Genomic DNA, 19,056 nt, shown 5'->3' on the forward strand with positions numbered 1-19,056 from the left:
CGTTCTGTCTGATGAGGAGGGTACTCAACAAGACCAGAACATCGGTCAATCTCTCAATGACCCTGATAGCTCCGCTATGGCATCATGCAGAATGGTCCCGGACCTTCTGCAACTCTTCACGGAGATCCCGAGGGAGCTCCCTCCACGTCACGAGCTACTCAAACAACCACACTCCAACATCTACCACAAAGCCGTAGCTTCGCTTCGACTTCACGCCTGGAGACTATCCAGCATCTCCTCACAGAGAGAGGATTTTCGCAGCAAGTTGCGAACAGGATGTCTGGCCACCTGCGCAAGTCATCCGCAGGAGTCTACCAGGCGAAGTGGCGAGTTTTCTGTGGTTGGTGTCGTGGAAGGGGTATCTCTCCCCTCGATGCCACTCTACCAGCAATAGCGGAGTTCTTCGTTTATCTGCGGGAGGAAATGCGCCTTTCAGTCTCGGCAGTGAAAGGCTATTGCTCAACCTTAAGTCTTGCCTTCAGGCTTAAAGGAATGGACATTTCCTCCTCGCTGGAACTTTCCCTTCTCATATGGAGTTACGAACTTACCTGCCCTCAGTCGGAAGTGAGACCTCCTCCATGGAACGTGGTTCGAGTCCTCAGGTCTCTTAAGAGATCTCCCTACGAACCATTACGCCAGGCTTCTGATCGCCACCTTACCTGGAAGACGGTTTTCCTGCTAGCTTTGGCCTCGGCCAAGCGAGTCAGTGAGCTTCATGGTCTCTCGTACGACGTCGCCAATTCAAGGGGATAGGGGGAGGTAACATTCAGCTTCGTCCCTGAGTTTGTTGCCAAGACTCAGAAACCGGGAGTGCCGGACCCAAGGTTCGACTCCTTCTGGGTCTCGAGTCTCCGTTCTGTAACAGATGACCCAGACCATCTCCTACTGTGCTCAGTCAGGAGTCTGAGGTTGTATCTTAAAAGAACAGCTGCAATTCGCCCCCAGGTGCGAGCTTTGTTCGTGAGCACCGGGGAGACGAAGAGGAGGGTCACCAGAAATACTATCTCGGCCTGGATTCGCAATGTAATACATCTAGCCTTGAATCCTGACCCTCCTCCGTTACGTCGCCCTAGAGCGCATGACGTCAAGGGCGTGGCTACGTCCCTGGCCTTCAAGAAGAACTTTTCAGTGATGCAGGTCCTTCAAGCTGGGGTGTGGAAGCGTCAGACCACCTTCACGGCCCACTACCTGCAAGACGTGACACACAGGAGGCTCGATACGTTTTTATCGGCCCTGTGGTGGCTGCACAACAGCTGGTCTAACCTCAGGCTCTTTATTGGACAAGTAGCAGAAGGTTGAGGGCATTGTTACCCGGTTTTAGTCTGCGTGAATGAAAAGATCTGCCTGGCCCTTATTCTTTTCTTCATCCTCTCCTCCCTTGGAGAAAGCAGCATCCTGGGTTCTCTGCACAGCTGATCTCGAACCTCTGCAGGTAAGCCATGCTCCCTTGTGTTCCTAGTATTAATTTGTAATACTGTCACGAGGTGGTATTGGGAGAGTCCTAGCCTAGATTTCCATCTGAAGAACTCCAGGTCAACTTCCTAGGACGAGTCACCTCTCACCTTCACACACAGCTTACGTAGGCCGCAGCAGTTTCACAACTGCCAGTGAGGAGCAGGGACCCCTTACCTCTTGAGTTCCTACAAACTCGGGTTCGGGGTCCCCGGGCAAGCGAAAGCCAGTATGGCAGGGTACTTACCACCCTTCCTAAGGGTTAAGTCACCCCATGTAAATAGCGTGGTTTGTATTTCAGTTACGGAATAAATGTCAAATTCGTAGATAATTTGTATTTTTCCTAACTATACAAACCTTAGCTATTTACACATGTGCCTGCCAGCCCTGTCCCCCAAGATAAGTCCTACCTCTAAGTAAAGTGAGCCTTTCACCAGTGTGTGTGTGAGGGGGGGTGGGGGGGGGGCGGTAGCTAGCTACCCCTCCCTACCCCCTGCTAACCAGCGGCGGGGTAGTAAACCCTCGTTAAAACTTTTATGGCTCGTCATTCAGCTACGCCGAAGTAATTACCCCATGTAAATAGCTAAGGTTTGTATAGTTAAGAAAAATACAAATTATCTACGAATTTGTCATATCAGCATTAATGAATAAAGAATGGAAAACATCTTATGGTTTGTAACAACGATAAAAATGAAATTGTTATTCTGTATATAAACAATGAAGAGACTTATGTCAGCCTGTTCCACATAAAATCAATTACTGAAAGTTTGAACATCTGAAGTTTCACTGATTCAACTGCAAGATTAGGAACATCATTCTGTAATCTGGTCACAGCTGGAATAAAACTTCTAGAATATTGTGTAGTGTTGAGCCTTATGATGGAAAAGGCAAGACTGTTAAAATCAACTGCATACTTAGTACTAGGATGGTATGGAATGAAAAGATGTAGGTGCAAAGAATGGTCAGTTTTAAATATTTAACTTAGCCGGTGAATATATAATAGCTGACGCTCCGGCGGCTCGACAGAAAAAAACACAAAAACTCGCGAGCGATCGCTATGAAGGTTGCGGGTGTGCCCACCAGCGCCAACTATCGGCCAGATACCGCATATGCATGTAAACAGCTCCAATTGTTCTCTGTCGGTCTGATCGACAAGACGTACCATTACTCGCTGTTAACCTGGAGTTTTTCAACAGACTTGGTGAAGTACTTCATTTTGGTTTGAGCTTTCGCAGTGCAGGTGTTTTATCTTCAACTTAAACTCTTGAACTCTTTTTTGGACAGATTTAATTGTTGATGACTTTGGATTGTTTTTTGGACTTTCTTTGACTTTCAAAATGGCTGACCCTTCTCCAATTCCTAGATTTCGTAAGTGTAATGCTAGGGATTGCAATAAGCGTCTTCCAAAGGCCTCTCTCGACCCACATACTGTGTGTTCTAATTGTCGGGGTAAAACCTGTCAATTAGGAGATCGGTGTGAGGAGTGCGTGGGCCTTTCGGAATTTGATTGGCTTGAGTTTGACAAGTATTCTCGTAAGCTAGAGAGAGATAGGGTGAGGAGAAGTTCCTCTAGATCGTTAGAATTTTCCTCCTCCCATGCCCCCGAACCTAATCCTTCCCCTGTAGTAGTTGTGCCTGAACCCTCTACTAGCACTCAGGAACCATCAATGCGGGATATGTTACGTGCCATTCATGCTTTGGGCGAGAGAGTTGAGTCGTTAGCTACAGACCGTAATCAACTCATGGCGGACGTTAAAGAGTTAAAGTGTCAGAGTGCCACATTGGAAAATCGTGGGAAAGTGATTAGTGCGCAAAGTGTTATCAGTGTTGCGACCGAGGGTTCGTCTGTTCGTGCCTGTCGTTCGCCTAGTCCGAGACCTCTTGCAAGCTCCCAAGCCCCAGGGAGAAGTAATGTCGTAGGACTTATGGGTTCGAGAGGCTTTAATCAGCGAACAGACGTTCCCTCTATGGTTTCAGGCGTGTCTCATCAAGACCGCCCCTACCATAAGACGAGCGAGACGGTTTTCTCCACGTCATCCGAAGGCTTTTCGCGTAAGAAACCGTGGAGCAAGGTTTCGAGGCCCTTAAAGCGAAAGTCAGTCCCTTCAGGACAGGTCCAGTGTCCTGGTTGTAGCCATTGGGACAGCTCTGACCCTGTGCAGTCATCGGAAGACTGCTCGCCGCCTAAACAGAAACGTAACACAGGCTCCGAGAGTCTTGGTGTAGGCAATGTTTTGCAGTCGCAGACGTTACCCTCGTCTCTTACCGCACCCATTCCCGTTGATCCTAAATGGGTTGTACTGCAAGACATGCAGAATAAGCTTGCCTCTCTTATGGAGGACTATTCTGCTGAAAAGGTTCACGATGATCCTCGCCGCTTAGCTGATCGAGATCCTGGCCGTCAGCCGCCCAAACGAGCCTTTGCTCGTCCTGTTGACGTTGGCGTTACTAAGTCACGTCAGTCACGTTTTGTAGAGCCTCACTCGATGCAGTCCCGTGTTGACTTTCAGCCGCATGTGGACGTTCAGCCGCTGCCGAATGCTCTGGTTGACGTTCAGGACGTTCGCCAACCAGCGAAGTTGACTTGTTTTGACGCTGAGCGTCAAGCACCGCAGTCAAGAGTTGTTTTGACTGCTCAGTCTAGGCAGTCAAGGCAGTCTCGAGTTGACGTCGAGTGTCCTCCCGCTCCTGTTGTTGTTGCTGGTCAGTCCTTTAAGCAGTTACATGACATAGCGTCCTGGACTGCTACTGATGCACCAGTGCGTGTGGACTCTGCTTGTCAAGCATTGCCACCAAGGCAGGTCTCCCCTTTGCTTGTAACTCAGCAGTTATTGGACGAAGCTCCTTCAGATGAGGACGTTGCTGATCCTCATCCTGATGATAATCCTTCAGATGTAGATGAACCTAAGGCGGTTCCTCCTTCGATGGACTTTAAGAAGATCATGTTGATTTTCAAGGATCTTTTTCCCAATCACTTTGTTGCTGTTGCTCCTCGTTCGCCACCGTCTGAGTTTGCTCTAGGCTTACCTGCTACCAAGCCAGCCTTTACTAAGCTAGTGCTTTCTCGCTCTTCCAAGAGGGCTTTACGTCTTCTAGGCGACTGGTTGGATACCAGGAGGAGTTTGGGGAAGATGGCCTTTGCCTTCCCTCCTTCTAAGCTTGCTTCTAGATCGAGCGTCTGGTATGACACAGGGGAAGTTCTCGGCTTGGGAGTCCCTGCATCTGCCCAGGGTGACTTCTCAAGCCTCGTAGACTCTCCCCGTCGCCTGGCCATGAGACGCTCGAAGATTAGTTGGTCCTCCTCGGACCTTGACCATCTGCTTAAAGGCGTATACAGGGCCTTTGAAGTGTTTAACTTTCTTGACTGGTCATTAGGAGCTTTAAGTAGGAAGATCTCGTCTGCCGACCAAGATGTTTCCTTACTTATCATGTCATGTATGGATAAAGCCATCCGCGATGGCTCCAATGAGCTCGCCTCCACCTTTACGTCGGGAGTCTTAAAGAAGCGAGAAACCCTTTGCTCTTTTCTTTCGGCAGGAGTTACTCCCTGTCAGAGATCAGAACTGCTCTTTGCTCCCTTATCAGCGTCCTTGTTTCCGCAACAGCTGGTTAAGGATATAGCTGCTTCGCTTGTGCAGGAGGACACCCATGACCTGATGGCGTCCTCTGCTCGCAAAGGGGCTCCTTCTGCATCCTTTGCTGTGAGACCCAGGATCGAGACTCCGGCATCTAGATTTATCCCGCCCTTTCGTGGCAGAGCTCCCAGCAGGGGAAGCTCTCGTGCCGAGGGAAAGAGAGGTAAGAAGAGAGGAGCCAAGTCCTCACGTGGCAGAGTCTGACTGCCCACAGCCTCAGACAGCGGTAGGTGCCAGATTGAAGAGCTTTTGGCAGGCCTGGGAGAAGAGGGGTGCAGACCAAGAGTCTGTTCTGTTGCTCAGAGAGGGGTACAAAATACCGTTTGTACGCAAACCTCCTCTAGTGACAACTCCCATAGACCTCTCTCCCAGGTACCGAGAGGAGTCAAAGAGACAAGCCCTAAACCAAGAAGTGTCTCTGTTGCTAGAGAAGGGAGCGGTGGTGAAAGTCTCGGACCTTCAATCACCGGGGTTTTACAACCGTCTCTTCCTAGTCCCAAAGCATACAGGAGGTTGGAGACCGGTGCTAGACGTCAGTGCGCTCAACGTTTTTGTTACAAAAACAAAGTTCTCGATGGAGACCACGAAGTCCATCTTAGCAGCGGTCAGAGAGGGAGACTGGATGGTCTCTCTCGACCTACGAGATGCGTACTTCCACATTCCTATACACCCGGATTCCCAACCGTTTCTGAGGTTTGTTTACAGGAATGTGGTATACCAGTTTCGAGCCCTGTGCTTTGGCCTCAGTCCTGCTCCTCTCGTGTTTACGAGGCTCATGAGGAATGTGGCAAAATTCCTCCATCTATCGGGAATCCGAGCCTCCCTGTACTTGGACGACTGGCTTCTCAGAGCATCGTCCAGTCATCGCTGTCTGCAGGATCTACATTGGACGTTGGGTCTGGCCAAGGAATTGGGACTTTTGGTCAACCTAGAAAAGTCCCAACTGATCCCATCCCAGACTATTCTATATTTAGGGATGGAGATTCGCAGTCCAGTTTTTCGGGCTTTTCCGTCTGCCACCCGAATAGAACAAGCCCTGCTCAAAGTCCAACTAATGCTGAAAAGAGAACGTTGTTCAGTCAGGAGTTGGATGAGTCTCGTAGGGACTCTCTCATCCCTGGAGCAGTTTGTCTCGCTAGGGAGACTACACCTTCGGCCTCTCCAGTTCCATCTAGCCTCTCACTGGAACAAGGACAAGACGTTAGAGACGGTATCAATCCCGGTCTCCGAACCAGTAAAGGCATGCCTGAAATGGTGGGACAGCAATATCAGTCTGAGAGATGGACTATCCCTAGCAGTCAAGAACCCAAACCACGTGTTGTTCTCAGACGCGTCGGATTTGGGTTGGGGTGCGACCCTGGACGGTCGGGAATGCTCAGGTCTGTGGACCTCAAGTCAGAAGAGCATGCACATCAACGGCAAGGAGCTATTGGCAGTCCACTTGGCCTTGATGAAATTCGAAAGCCTTCTTCGAAACAAAGTGGTAGAGGTCAACTCAGACAACACCACAGCTTTGGCGTACATCTCCAAGCAAGGAGGCACACACTCCTTCACGCTGTACGAGATCGCAAGAGACCTTCTCATTTGGTCAAGAAATCGAGGCATCTCCCTGTTGACGAGATTCATCCAGGGGGACTTGAACGTCTTGGCAGACTGTCTCAGTCGGAGGGGTCAGGTGATACCCACGGAATGGACCCTCCACAAGGACGTGTGCAAGAGTCTTTGGGCGACTTGCGGTCAACCCACCATAGACCTCTTTGTCACCTCGTTGACCAAGAGGTTACCAATCTATTGCTCACTAGTCCCAGATCCAGAAGCAATCCACATAGACGCGTTTCTACTGGATTGGTCTCATCTGGACTTATATGCATTCCCACCATTCAAGATAGTCAACAAGGTACTGCAGAAGTTCGCCTCTCACGAAGGGACAAGGTTGACGTTGGTTGCTCCCCTCTGGCCCGCGAGAGAGTGGTTCACCGAGGTACTTCAATGGCTGGTAGACATTCCAAGAAGTCTTCCTCTAAGGGTAGATCTATTACGTCAGCCCCACGTAAAGAATGTCCATCAAAGCCTCCCTGCGCTTCGTCTGACTGCCTTCAGACTATCGAGAGACTCTCAAGAGCTCGAGGCTTTTCGAAGGAGGCAGCCAGTGCGATTGCGAGAGCTAGGAGAGCTTCTACTATCAGAGTATACCAGTCGAAGTTGGAAGTCTTTCGAGACTGGTGCAAGTCAGCATCTGTGTCCTCTTCCAGTACCTCTGTAGCCCAAATCGCAGATTTTATTTTACATCTGAGAAATGTTCGCTCCCTCTCAGCTCCCACGATTAAGGGCTACAGGAGCATGTTGGCTTCGGTCTTTCGTCATAGAGGCTTAGATCTTTCCAACAATAAAGATCTCCAAGATCTCCTTAAGTCTTTCGAGACCTCTAAGGAACGTCGTTTGGCAACTCCTGGATGGAACTTAGACGTGGTCCTAAGGTTCCTCATGTCAGACAGGTTTGAGCCATTACATTCAGCCTCCCTGAAGGATCTCACCCTCAAGACGCTTGCGTGCTTGGCTTCGGCTAAAAGGGTCAGTGAAATTCATGCCTTCAGTAAGAACATCGGCTTTTCTACAGAAAAAGCCACATGTTCACTTCAACTTGGTTTCCTGGCCAAAAATGAACTGCCTTCTCGTCCTTGGCCTAAGTCCTTTGATATACCTTGCCTATCAGAGATCGTAGGCAACGAACTTGAAAGAGTGCTGTGTCCAGTTAGAGCTCTTAAGTTCTACTTAGCTCGTATTAAGTCCTTACGAGGTGGATCTGAGGCATTATGGTGCTCAGTTAAGAAACCATCATTGCATATGTCAAAGAATGCTTTGTCATATTTTATCAGATTTTTAATACGAGAGGCTCATTCTCACTTGAATGAAAAAGACCGATGCTTGCTTAAGGTTAAGACGCACGAAGTAAGAGCTATAGCAACTTCCGTGGCCTTTAAGCAAAATAGATCTCTGCAAAGTATTATGGACGCGACCTTTTGGAGAAGCAAGTCGGTATTCGCGTCATTTTACTTAAAAGATGTCCAGACTCTTTACGAGGACTGCTACACACTGGGTCCATTCGTTGCAGCGAGTGCAGTAGTGGGTGAGGGTTCTACCACTACATTACCCTAATTCCAATATCCTTTTAATCTGTCTCTTGAAATGTTTTTAATCTTGTTTTTGGGTTGTACGGAAGGCTAAGAAGCCTTTCGCATCCTGGTTGATTTGGCGGGTGGTCAAATGTCATTTCTTGAGAGCGCCCAGATTAGGGGTTTGATGAGGTCCTGTTGTATGGGTTGCAGCCCTTGATACTTCAGCTCCTGGGAGTCTTTCAGCATCCTAAGAGGATCGCTGGGCTTCGTGAGGAAGACAGACTAACAAGGCAGAGTAATCGTCTAAGTCAACTTCCTTACCAGGTACCTATATATATTTGGGTTTTGTTATGATATAACTATCAAAAACTCTTAGCATATACGCTGTAAACTTAATTAACTCTGGTCTCTACCCACCACCATGGGTGTGAATCAGCTATTATATATTCACCGGCTAAGTTAAATATTTAAAAATATTTTAATTATAAAATAAATTTTTGAATATACTTACCCGGTGAATATGTAAATTAAAGGCCCCCCCTTCCTCCCCGATAGAGACCCAGCGGGATGAGAAGAATTGGAGCTGTTTACATGCATATGCAGTATCTGGCCGATAGTTGGCGCTGGTGGGCACACCCGCAACCTTCATAGCGATCGCTCGCGAGTTTTTGTGTTTTTTTCTGTCGAGCCGCCGGAGCGTCAGCTATTATATATTCACCGGGTAAGTATATTCAAAAATTTATTTTATAATTAAAATATCATAATTATGAAAAATCTTATGCAACACGCATAGAGAACCAAATAAACGGTGGTGCCATAGATTAATATCTAGATCAGGAATAAGAAATTTAATAAAACACAAGTTTTTGTCCAACAAATGAAGAGGAGGATCAGCAGCTGAAGACCAGACTGGAAAACAATACTTGAGAGAAGGTAGAATGAAAGAATTAATAAAATATAAATGAAATATTACGGTGGACAAGAATTTAATTAGCTTAAATATATAGTGAGAAACAAAAATAGAACACCGTTAAGCCAATACAGATCCGGCTAGGTATCAGCGGAAATTACCCTTTAAGGTTGAGGGATATTGGGACATAAATTACTCTATCCTATTGAAATATTCTTAAACATCCCAATGGACCTTGATAAAATGTTGATTTTAATCAAATTTTACTTTTAAATGTTCCTGTGGGTCATAGTATGTGCATGATGCTATATTATTAATGTTGCAAAACTGAAAGATGCAGTGCCTTAAAATACTCTTGCATTTGGTTATAAAATGATTAGATTATAGTTTCTCTCGAGAACCTTGTATCTCTTAGCCTCCCATATTTTGACATTTAGACATGAAATATATAAGAAGTTTGTGTCCCAAGACCAATAAGAAAATTGTGTAATTTTTTTTCAATTTTCTGACCCTTTTGAATGTACTGGTGTAAGGTAGTAGGCCGAGGCACCCATTAAGATAATACCAGTAGGTAGTTATTGGATCCTTTGGCTGGCCAGATAGTATTACATTGGATCCCGCTCTCGTTACAGCTAATTTTTCCGTTGCCTATGATGGATTATCATTATAATTATTTACATTTATATGATATTCATTGTTATATGTACCTTTATTGCTAATACACATTTAGCATATATGTTGTGTTAGGAATACATGTATGCAAGTATTCTCGTTTATTGGAGCATAGGGAATACTATGTAACATTTATATAATCTCATGTGGCATGCATTTCATATTTTAATTATCTGGTATTATTGCAAGCAGTCTTTCCCATAGCCCGCCACTGTTCACAGCTCCTCCAGTGTATTACGTTTATTTTGATTACTTTCACTTATTATATGGCTTAAGAACTTACGAAAGTGTTTCTGTGAAAACCTTATTTACTTTATATATAATAATAACTAAGATGGCGCAGTGATTGATTTGCCATAAGTGAATTTCGATCATTTAGTGAACTTATCCAACCGGCATAGACAATGCAAGAAGTGTTCATCGTAACCAAGTTAGTTAGCAGTTGTGAACCATAACTTCGTTTGGATGTATACACTGGCAGTGACTTTGTTTTGTGATTACAGTGACTCTATATAGGGCTGTGTTTATTTTAGCAATCTGAGTTTAAGGCTAATGTGCGTCGGCCATCTGCAGAGGCCGGAACAAGAGCGTCACATTCATACTCAGCTGCGTTCGAGGGGAGACTAACGGCTCTCGCTGTGCATGCAACAGCCACGGCAGTCACAGTGTTACCAGATACAGCATAGATGATAGCTCTGTTGCCTCGAGCTATTGTACTCGGTGATTGGCTACCGTTTGTGACGTCATTGTGACGTTACCACTGACGGCATTGAGTGATATTTTCTCTTGGATTTCGTGAGATTTTTCTATTTATGCCGCCGAAACACGATAAAGGAAGGAGACCAAAGACTTCTGAGGTTTCTCCCCCATCATCCCCAACCCCAACTGACATGACGTCATCTCCAACGCATTCAAGATCTATTTCTCCTTCATCAACCCCTTCAACAATGGATTTTATCAGCAAAATGTTTGAATACATGGATAAAAAAGATGAAGAAAGAAGAAAACAGGATGAAGAAAGAAGAAAAGAAGACAATGTCAGACATCAGGAAGAATTCAAAGCATTAATTGAAGCTATGACTGGTCCCAGGCATACCCTACCCCAAGCAAGTGGTATAGGGCCCCCTACCCCAGCACCATCATCTGCAAGTGTTCTCCAAGTGCCTAATTCAGCTGTGCAGACACCTAAGGTGACAGTAAATTTGCCTCCACCATTAACCCATGATGTTACTTATAGGCAATACACAGAATGGAAGCAGAGATGGAAGGACTATGCTGTTATGGTAGATTTGGATAATTTACCTCAACCTAAGCAGTTGATACAGCTAAGGGCATGCCTCAGTGTTGAGATGAGACGCTTATTAGAACACAATTTGGGTATTCCACCAGACTCGACAATGCTTTTGGATGATGTTTTATCTCATATCGAAACTTATATAAAGGGCCAGCAGAATGAAGCACTTCGTCGGTTAGCTTTTACTCAATGCAAGCAAGCAGAAGGCGAGTCATTAACAGATTTCTTCGTTCGTTTACAACAGCTCTCAGAGGAGGTTGATTTATGTAAAGGCGTTAACTGTGTGGAGGCCCAAATGAAACATGCTATTTTGGTTGGCATAAGGAATGAAGAACTCACCAAGAAGCTCATTAGCATGCCTACAACAACAACACTTGAGGAAGTGAAGCTGACTTGCAGGGCTTTTGAGGCTGCAAAGAAGACAACGACAGAGCTTAAAGCTCCACAGACTTCAGTGCGTGCCGTGTCAAACTACAAGAAGTTAAAGAAGGCATTTGCTAAACCAGAGCAACCTAAGAAAATTCATCAGCAAGAGAAAACTCCTTCTTCAAGTAGCAGATGCAAGAATTGTGGTCAACAGCATAATAGTGACACATGTAAGGCAGTATCCCACAAGTGCAGGAACTGTGCTAAAACTGGCCATTTCCCATATACTGCCGCATGCCCAGCATTGGCTAAGGAGTGCCGAATTTGCCATAAATTTGGCCACTATGATGTTTGTTGTGCACAGAAAAAGTCAAAGGGACCAAGGGAGTCAAAAGATTCAAAGGAAACCAAGTTGAACACCGTCAAGATATCTTCTCCAGCCATTCGTTCAGTTAATTTACGTCCCCTAAGTTGTCCCTCACCACCTATCAATTTACATGTCACATATGGCAGTAAATCAGGGAAGATCAATGTTATCCCTGATACTGGTGCAGATACCACTGTTTTTGGAGTGCAACACTTACAAGCATTGGGTATTGATGTCAAGGAATTGTCTCCGCCCCCTGAGTTGCAGTTTTCCAACGCCGATGGATCACCCATGGAAGGTAACGTCTTGGGATCAATGGAGGCCGTCATGACTTATGGTGATATCTCATACAAGGGGTATATTGATGTTCTTAGTTCTCTCCCAACACCATTACTGTGTTATGATGCCCTCCGCCACCTAAGGATCATTCCCTGGGACTTCCCACGTCAAATGCAAGAGAGGAAACTTAGCAGGACTTCAGCAGGAACCAGTCAGGTCCCAGTCAGCCAAGTTAATACATGTGAAAAAATGTCCGTTCCTCCGCCTCCAGCCACATCCTCACCTGAGGAAGCCAGGCAATACTTTCTAAAGGAATATAGTGATGTGCTAATGACAAAGGAGCAGTTTCATCAAGGAGCACAACTCAAGCCAATGACTGGACCACCTATGCGTATTCACCTGAAAGAGGATGTGAAACCCTTTGCTATCTACACTCCACGTCTTATACCACTAGCTTTTCAAGAGGACGTCAAGACCGAGTTGGAGACAATGGTAGCACAAGGCATCATTGAACCTGTTGGGGATCAGCCATCCCCATGGTGTCACCCCTTAGTGGTCGTGGCCAAACCTACAGGTGGTGTTCGTGTCACCACAGATTTAAGCAAGTTAAATTCACAGGTTTTAAGGCCTGCACATCCTTCACCATCACCATTTAGTGCAATCAGGAGTATTGATCCTAATTCAAGGTATTTCTCCACCATGGATGCATTGTGTGGGTACTGGCAGATCCCACTAGCAGAGGAAGACCAAGCCCTTACAACATTCATTACGCCTTACGGTCGGTATCGCTATCGTCGTTCACCCATGGGATTCAGCACTTCAGGAGATGCCTATTGCAGGAGAGGCGATATCGCTCCTCAGGGCATCCAACATTGTGTCAAGGTTGTGGATGATATCCTTGTATATGATAAGAATTATTATTCCCACTTATGCAGGCTCAACAAAGTTTTGTCTCGCTGTAGGACTCATGGTATTACTTTAAATGCAGAAAAGTTTGTTATTGCTAGCCCTACTGTATCTTTTTGTGGGTATACGTTATCTGAAAATGGAATTGCAGCCGACAAGGAGAAAGTTCGAGCTATATCAGAGTTTCCAAAGCCAGCAAATCTGACAGATTTAAGGTCATTCATGGGCCTTACTAACCAATTAACAGAATTTTCACCCAATCTTGCAGCTGCAGCAGATCCGCTTCGGCCGCTAATGAGCCCTAAGAGATCCTTCACGTGGACAGCAGATCATGATGCCGCATTTGCCAGTGTTAAAAAGGCTCCCTCTCAGCCACCTGTGCTGGCTCATTTCGACCCTACCTGCCCCACCGTACTACAAACGGATGCTTCTCGTTTATATGGTTTAGGATACGCACTTCTACAAGACCATGGAGAAGGCCGTTTCCGCATGGTCCAGTGTGGTTCAAGATTTTTGGCCGATGCAGAAACTAGGTGGGCCACCATTGAGCTAGAATGTTTAGCTTCAGTTTGGGCTATGAATAAATGTCGCCATTACTTACTTGGATTGCCCCATTTCACATTGGTGACTGACCATAGACCCCTGTTACCCATCTTGAATACATATACATTGGATGCAATAGAAAACACACGTATTCAGCGTCTGAAAGAGAAAATTTCACCCTATATCTTCACTGCAGTATGGCGTAAAGGTAAGGAACATTGCATCCCTGATGCCCTTTCACGTTCCTCGGTGAGCCACCCAACGCCTGAAGATGATATGTTAAATAGTGAAACCCATCTTTCCCTCAGGAGTGTTGTAGCCAAGACTGTGGATGCAATTTCAGAAGCGAAGACATCAGATACACAAGATCTTATCTTGGAAGAGATTCGCACCGCAGCACGTGAGGACCCCTCGTACACAAGACTCCTCCAGAACGTTGCCAACGGATTCCCCAGTCACCGTTACAATCTCCACAATGACCTACTACCCTATTGGAAAATAAGGGAGGATTTATATACCGATGATGACCTTGTCCTATATGGTAGCCGAATAGTAATTCCCTTAGCTATGTGACGCAGCATTTTAAGATGCCTTCATGACAGCCATTGTGGAGTGGAGGCGACTAAGCGTCGAGCTAAGCAGACTGTATATTGGCCTGGTATTAATTCAGACATAGCAAATACTGTCCATGCCTGCGAGCCATGTCAGATAATGCAGCCAACCCAACAGCAGGAACCACTATTATGCAACGAAAACCCCTCTCGCCCCTTCGAATCAGTATCGGCTGATTTCTTCAGTGTTGCTGGGAAATCTTTCCTGGTGTATGTAGACAGACTATCTGGATGGCCTGTAGTTGTAAAATTTGGTACCAATACTACAGCGGAAGTAACAACACGACACTTCAGTCACATCTTCCGAGACTTAGGTGTTCCAGTAAGGCTGAGGACAGATGGTGGACCTCAGTTCACCAGCTCAGAATTCAAGAATTTTCTAACCCGATGGGGTGTTCAACATGTGATATCCACACCTTACTATCCCCAAAGTAATGGCCATGCCGAAGCAGCCGTGAAGAAGGTCAAACATTTTATCCTAAAAGTAGCACCTTCTGGGACATCGACACTGAAGATTTCGACAAAGGATTATTGGAAATACGGAATACTCCTAACTATGCTGGCCTTTCTCCAGCGCAGATATTATATGGCCAAGCCCTTCGATCATGCATCCCAGCCCATGCATCATCATTCAAGCAGGAGTGGCAAGAAAAAGCAAATGAATATGACCTTCGTGTAGCATCACGTACAGAAGCAGCCAAAATAAGGTACGACAGCCGTGCACACCCTTTGGAACCACTCAAACTCAATGATAATGTCCGTATCCAAGACCCTATCTCCAAGCGATGGGATAAGACTGGCATTATTATGGGCATCGGTAGGTCACGAGACTACCATGTGAAGTTACCCTCAGGAAGAATATTATGGCGTAACCGCCGTTTCTTACGCCCTGTTCCTCATTCTCCTTCACATTTGCCTGACGAGACACAGCAATCTCCAAAGAAGAAGGATGTTGTCCCTGCTACTAGTCAACAACAGCAAAGTGGCACTCAAGCTGAGTATCGGCGTTCACCGAGACGCCATACCCGTTCATATAGCTCATTGAACGCAAAGGGGAGGGGGAGGTGATGGATTATCATTATAATTATTTACATTTATATGATATTCATTGTTATATGTACCTTTATTGCTAATACAGTGGAACCTCTACACACGAACGTATCTACATCCGAATTTTCCAACATCCGAAGTAAAATTCGAGCAAATTTTTGACTCTACACCCGAATTTTATTTCGACACACGAAGTAGCAATTTTCGTCGTACCGGTTGTATCTGAATTTTTCGACACGCGAAGTACAATTCGAACACGTTCCTACTCTACACCCGAATGTTTTTTTCGACACCCGAAGTAAACAATACTCGTATGCGTAGTCGGTGCTCATAGCGCCTGATGTGTTTTTTATTTCCGCCAATAGAAGGCAGCACTTCAACCTCGGAGGGACCCTCAATTAGCGTGGCTCTGGTCAGTCCTCTGTTCTCGTTGGCTTTATGTGGTTGTGCCCTGTGCGTTCTGCTATTAATTGTGTTTTAATCGTGATTTTTTACATTCATCCTTTTACGGTATTTTACGAAAATCATGGGTCCTAAAAGGCTTAGTTTCGCAAGTGGTAGTGGTAGTGGTGAGAAAAGGAATAAGGGAATGCTTTCTTTAGAAGTAAAGCAAGGAATTATTGAAAAGCATGAGCGTGGCATCCGTATGAGTGAACTTGCAATAAGTTCCGCGCAAATAAAAGAGGTGTTAGGAAAATATCAAGACGTGGTCGACTTCATCGACAAATACCATCCAAAGAAATTGCAGGTTTGTCGTGTAGCTGCGCAGTTTGATGATGTTTCCCTAACTTATTTTCGAAACATTCTGAAAAGCTGTACCAAGCAACTTTCTATCGATAGCTTCTTTAAAAAAACTACGAAGCGAACTCGTGATGAAGAGGAAGGAAGTGGTTCAAAGAAAACAGCAAAGAGTGAAGAGAAAAAAATTCAATCAATTTTAAGTGTAGAGAGTGAAAGTGATTAAAATTAATCATCAGAAAGAAAAAAAGAAAATGTAAAAAAAAAATATAAATTATAAAAAAAAAAAGCTAAGTTATGTTAAAGTTCACTTAGTGTAAGTTAGAATAAGTTACGGTAGTGTACGTTTATCGTAGTTAACCTCTCTACCTCCTCGCCGCCCGTCCGTCTCCTCTCTGCATAGCAAGACTAACAACACCTGCGCTGGAGTTTCTAAGGTAAAGTGACGCTAAAAACCCGTTTCTTATTTATCATTTTTTGATAATTCTTCTTATTTACATGTCTATTCTTCTTATTTACATGTCTATTATCTAATTTAGTGTTCATTATTCTCATGGGAAAATTATGTGTAGTAGTTTATTAAGAAGTTATCATAGGTTTTTGGGCTCAACCACGGATTAATCCTATTTCAATGTATTCTTATGGGAAAATTCGTTTCGACATCCGATCAATTTCTACATCCGAAGTTGGTTCTGGAACGGATTAAATTCGTATGTAGAGGTTCCACTGTACACATTTAGCATATATGTTGTGTTAGGAATACATGTATGCAAGTATTCTCGTTTATTGGAGCATAGGGAATACTATGTAACATTTATATAATCTCATGTGGCATGCATTTCATATTTTAATTATCTGGTATTATTGCAAGCAGTCTTTCCCATAGCCCGCCACTGTTCACAGCTCCTCCAGTGTATTACGTTTATTTTGATTACTTTCACTTATTATATGGCTTAAGAACTTACGAAAGTGTTTCTGTGAAAACCTTATTTACTTTATATATAATAATAACTAAGAGCCTACACATATACAGAATAGTCTGGCCTATTCTTTCCATATTTTCCTCTGTCCTCATACACCTGACAACACTAAGATAACCAAAAAATTCTTCTTCTCTCAAGGGGTTAACAATGTAATTGTTCACTGGCTACTTTCCACTTGGTAATAGTAAAAGAGATTCTTCTGCTATGGTAAGCAGCTCTTCTAGGAGAAGGACACTCCAAGATCAGACCATTGTTCTCTAGTCTTGGGTAGGGCCATAGCTTCTGTACCATGGTCTTCCACTGTCCTGAGTTAAGAGTTTTTGTTCTTGAGGGTACACTTAGGTACACTATTCTATCTGTTACCTTATTTCCTTTCCTCACTGGGCGATTTTCCCTGTTGAAGCCCTTGGGCTTATAGCTCCCTGCTTTTTCAACTAGGATTGTAGCTTAGCTAGTAATAATGATAATGGGGTTGAGAGAGAGAGAGAGATTGCAATAGATGTAAGCTCAAGTGTCCTTATACAATAGTTTGAATCATTAATTTCACTTTGTCTTTATGTATGTAGGATTTGAATCTTTAAGAATATGTATTGCATAGTACATTACTGAATTGTTTCTAATACTGTAATTACATTCTGTCCTTGCTCTTTACCTTATTTTAAATTATAACAAATTCAGCATTAAGCTAATGAACTTTTTTCAATTTTCCTTTAAGAATATAGCACTTATAGGATGTAATTTTCCTGATGATATACACTACACATACATGTAGTTGTATACATTCATCAATGGGAAACCATCTTATATAGGTACATATGTTATTAAAGAATAATACTGCTTTTGTTTGAAGGGATACAGCGGCTGTTCTTAAGCACTTATATTCAGTATCTTTCTGTTTTGGTATGAAAATTGTACTTTGATACCAAGTTTGAATGACTAATTAACCAGAAATAAACTTGTTTGATAAGAGATGCAAGTGCAAGCCTTTTGCTTGGAATTATATTACTTTTTTTAAATAATTCAGGAAAATTGTTTTTGTGTAAGAAATTTTGAAATTTATTTGTAAACACTTTACAGGAACTATTGACATACCCATCGCAGAGGGATCAATAGACAAGAAACATAGAATGGTTTTAAGACCAGATTTGCCTGGTTTCCGTGGATCCACAGACAAGTGTCACCGAGCTATTACTGAATATCGTGTGAGTTTTTATCCTTTTTTATCATATTTACTAATCTCTACAAATTGGTAAATCATAATCATTGTTGACATGTTTTGGTCGGATTCTTTTAATGGGGTTTGACGTGAAATGTACACAGTCTATTCTATGTTATTTGCCATTTTTTCCATTATATCCTAAAAAGCTGATTTTTATCCTGCTTTTTCCATATTTATTGTTTCTGAGCTATGGCTTCTCAACCCTTCTCATCGCATGTCCAAACTATCTCAGTCTTTGATATATCATTCTTTTATTTGGTTGTTGGTACCTTTTATATATCTGTTGTCCAGCTACTTCTCTCAGTTTCATCAAGGCGGCTGCTCCTCTTTATGTAATTTCTCTCATTACTGGCTTCATACTCCAGTGTGTCCTAGGTTTTTCAATATTAAACTTACCCGATAATCATGTAGCTGTCAACTCCGTTGCCCGACAGAATTCTACGGGAGGGATACGCCAGCTATCACAATACTAGAAGGGGGTGTACTCACCAGCGCCACCTGTGGCCAGGTACTACAGTACTTCTTGTTGACACCTCCTCAATTTTTTCCTCTGTCGTGCTTCCGGCAAGACGTTCTGGGATACGCTTATGATCTTGGAGTATTTTCACGGCTTTTGGTGAAGTATTTCTCTCAGATTTCGGCTGTCGCTTTACTGGAAAACTTCTATATTAGCTTAGATAGCTATTATTTAGTTCTGATTAATGGTTAACGATCTTTTTGCTTGATTTGGAATCCCCACTTGGCTAACTCTTTGATTCAAGATGTCTGACATTTCACAAGCCCCACCCCATAGACGATGTAGGTCTTGTAATAGGCGTATTCCGAAGGCCTCGGTAGATCCTCACCCCGCTTGTTCTGACTGTAGGGAAAGACCCTGTCAGTTGGAAGATCGATGTGAGGAATGCGCCGGACTTT

At 44.2% G+C, this 19,056-nt stretch overlaps 1 protein-coding gene across 1 annotated transcript in view; it reads left to right on the forward strand.

Annotated features, from left to right (window-relative positions):
- Positions 1–19,056, forward strand: part of LOC137633280 (uncharacterized) — an 85,219-nt gene that overhangs the window by 34,369 nt on the left and 31,794 nt on the right. The window contains exon 4 of the mRNA XM_068365490.1: positions 18,000–18,124. Within this exon, the coding sequence (XP_068221591.1) occupies positions 18,000–18,124 (125 nt within the window). The remainder of the gene's footprint in view (positions 1–17,999; positions 18,125–19,056) is intronic.

This window comes from Palaemon carinicauda, chromosome 42, assembly GCF_036898095.1.
Source record: "Palaemon carinicauda isolate YSFRI2023 chromosome 42, ASM3689809v2, whole genome shotgun sequence".
NCBI classification, from domain to species: Eukaryota; Metazoa; Arthropoda; class Malacostraca; order Decapoda; family Palaemonidae; genus Palaemon; species Palaemon carinicauda.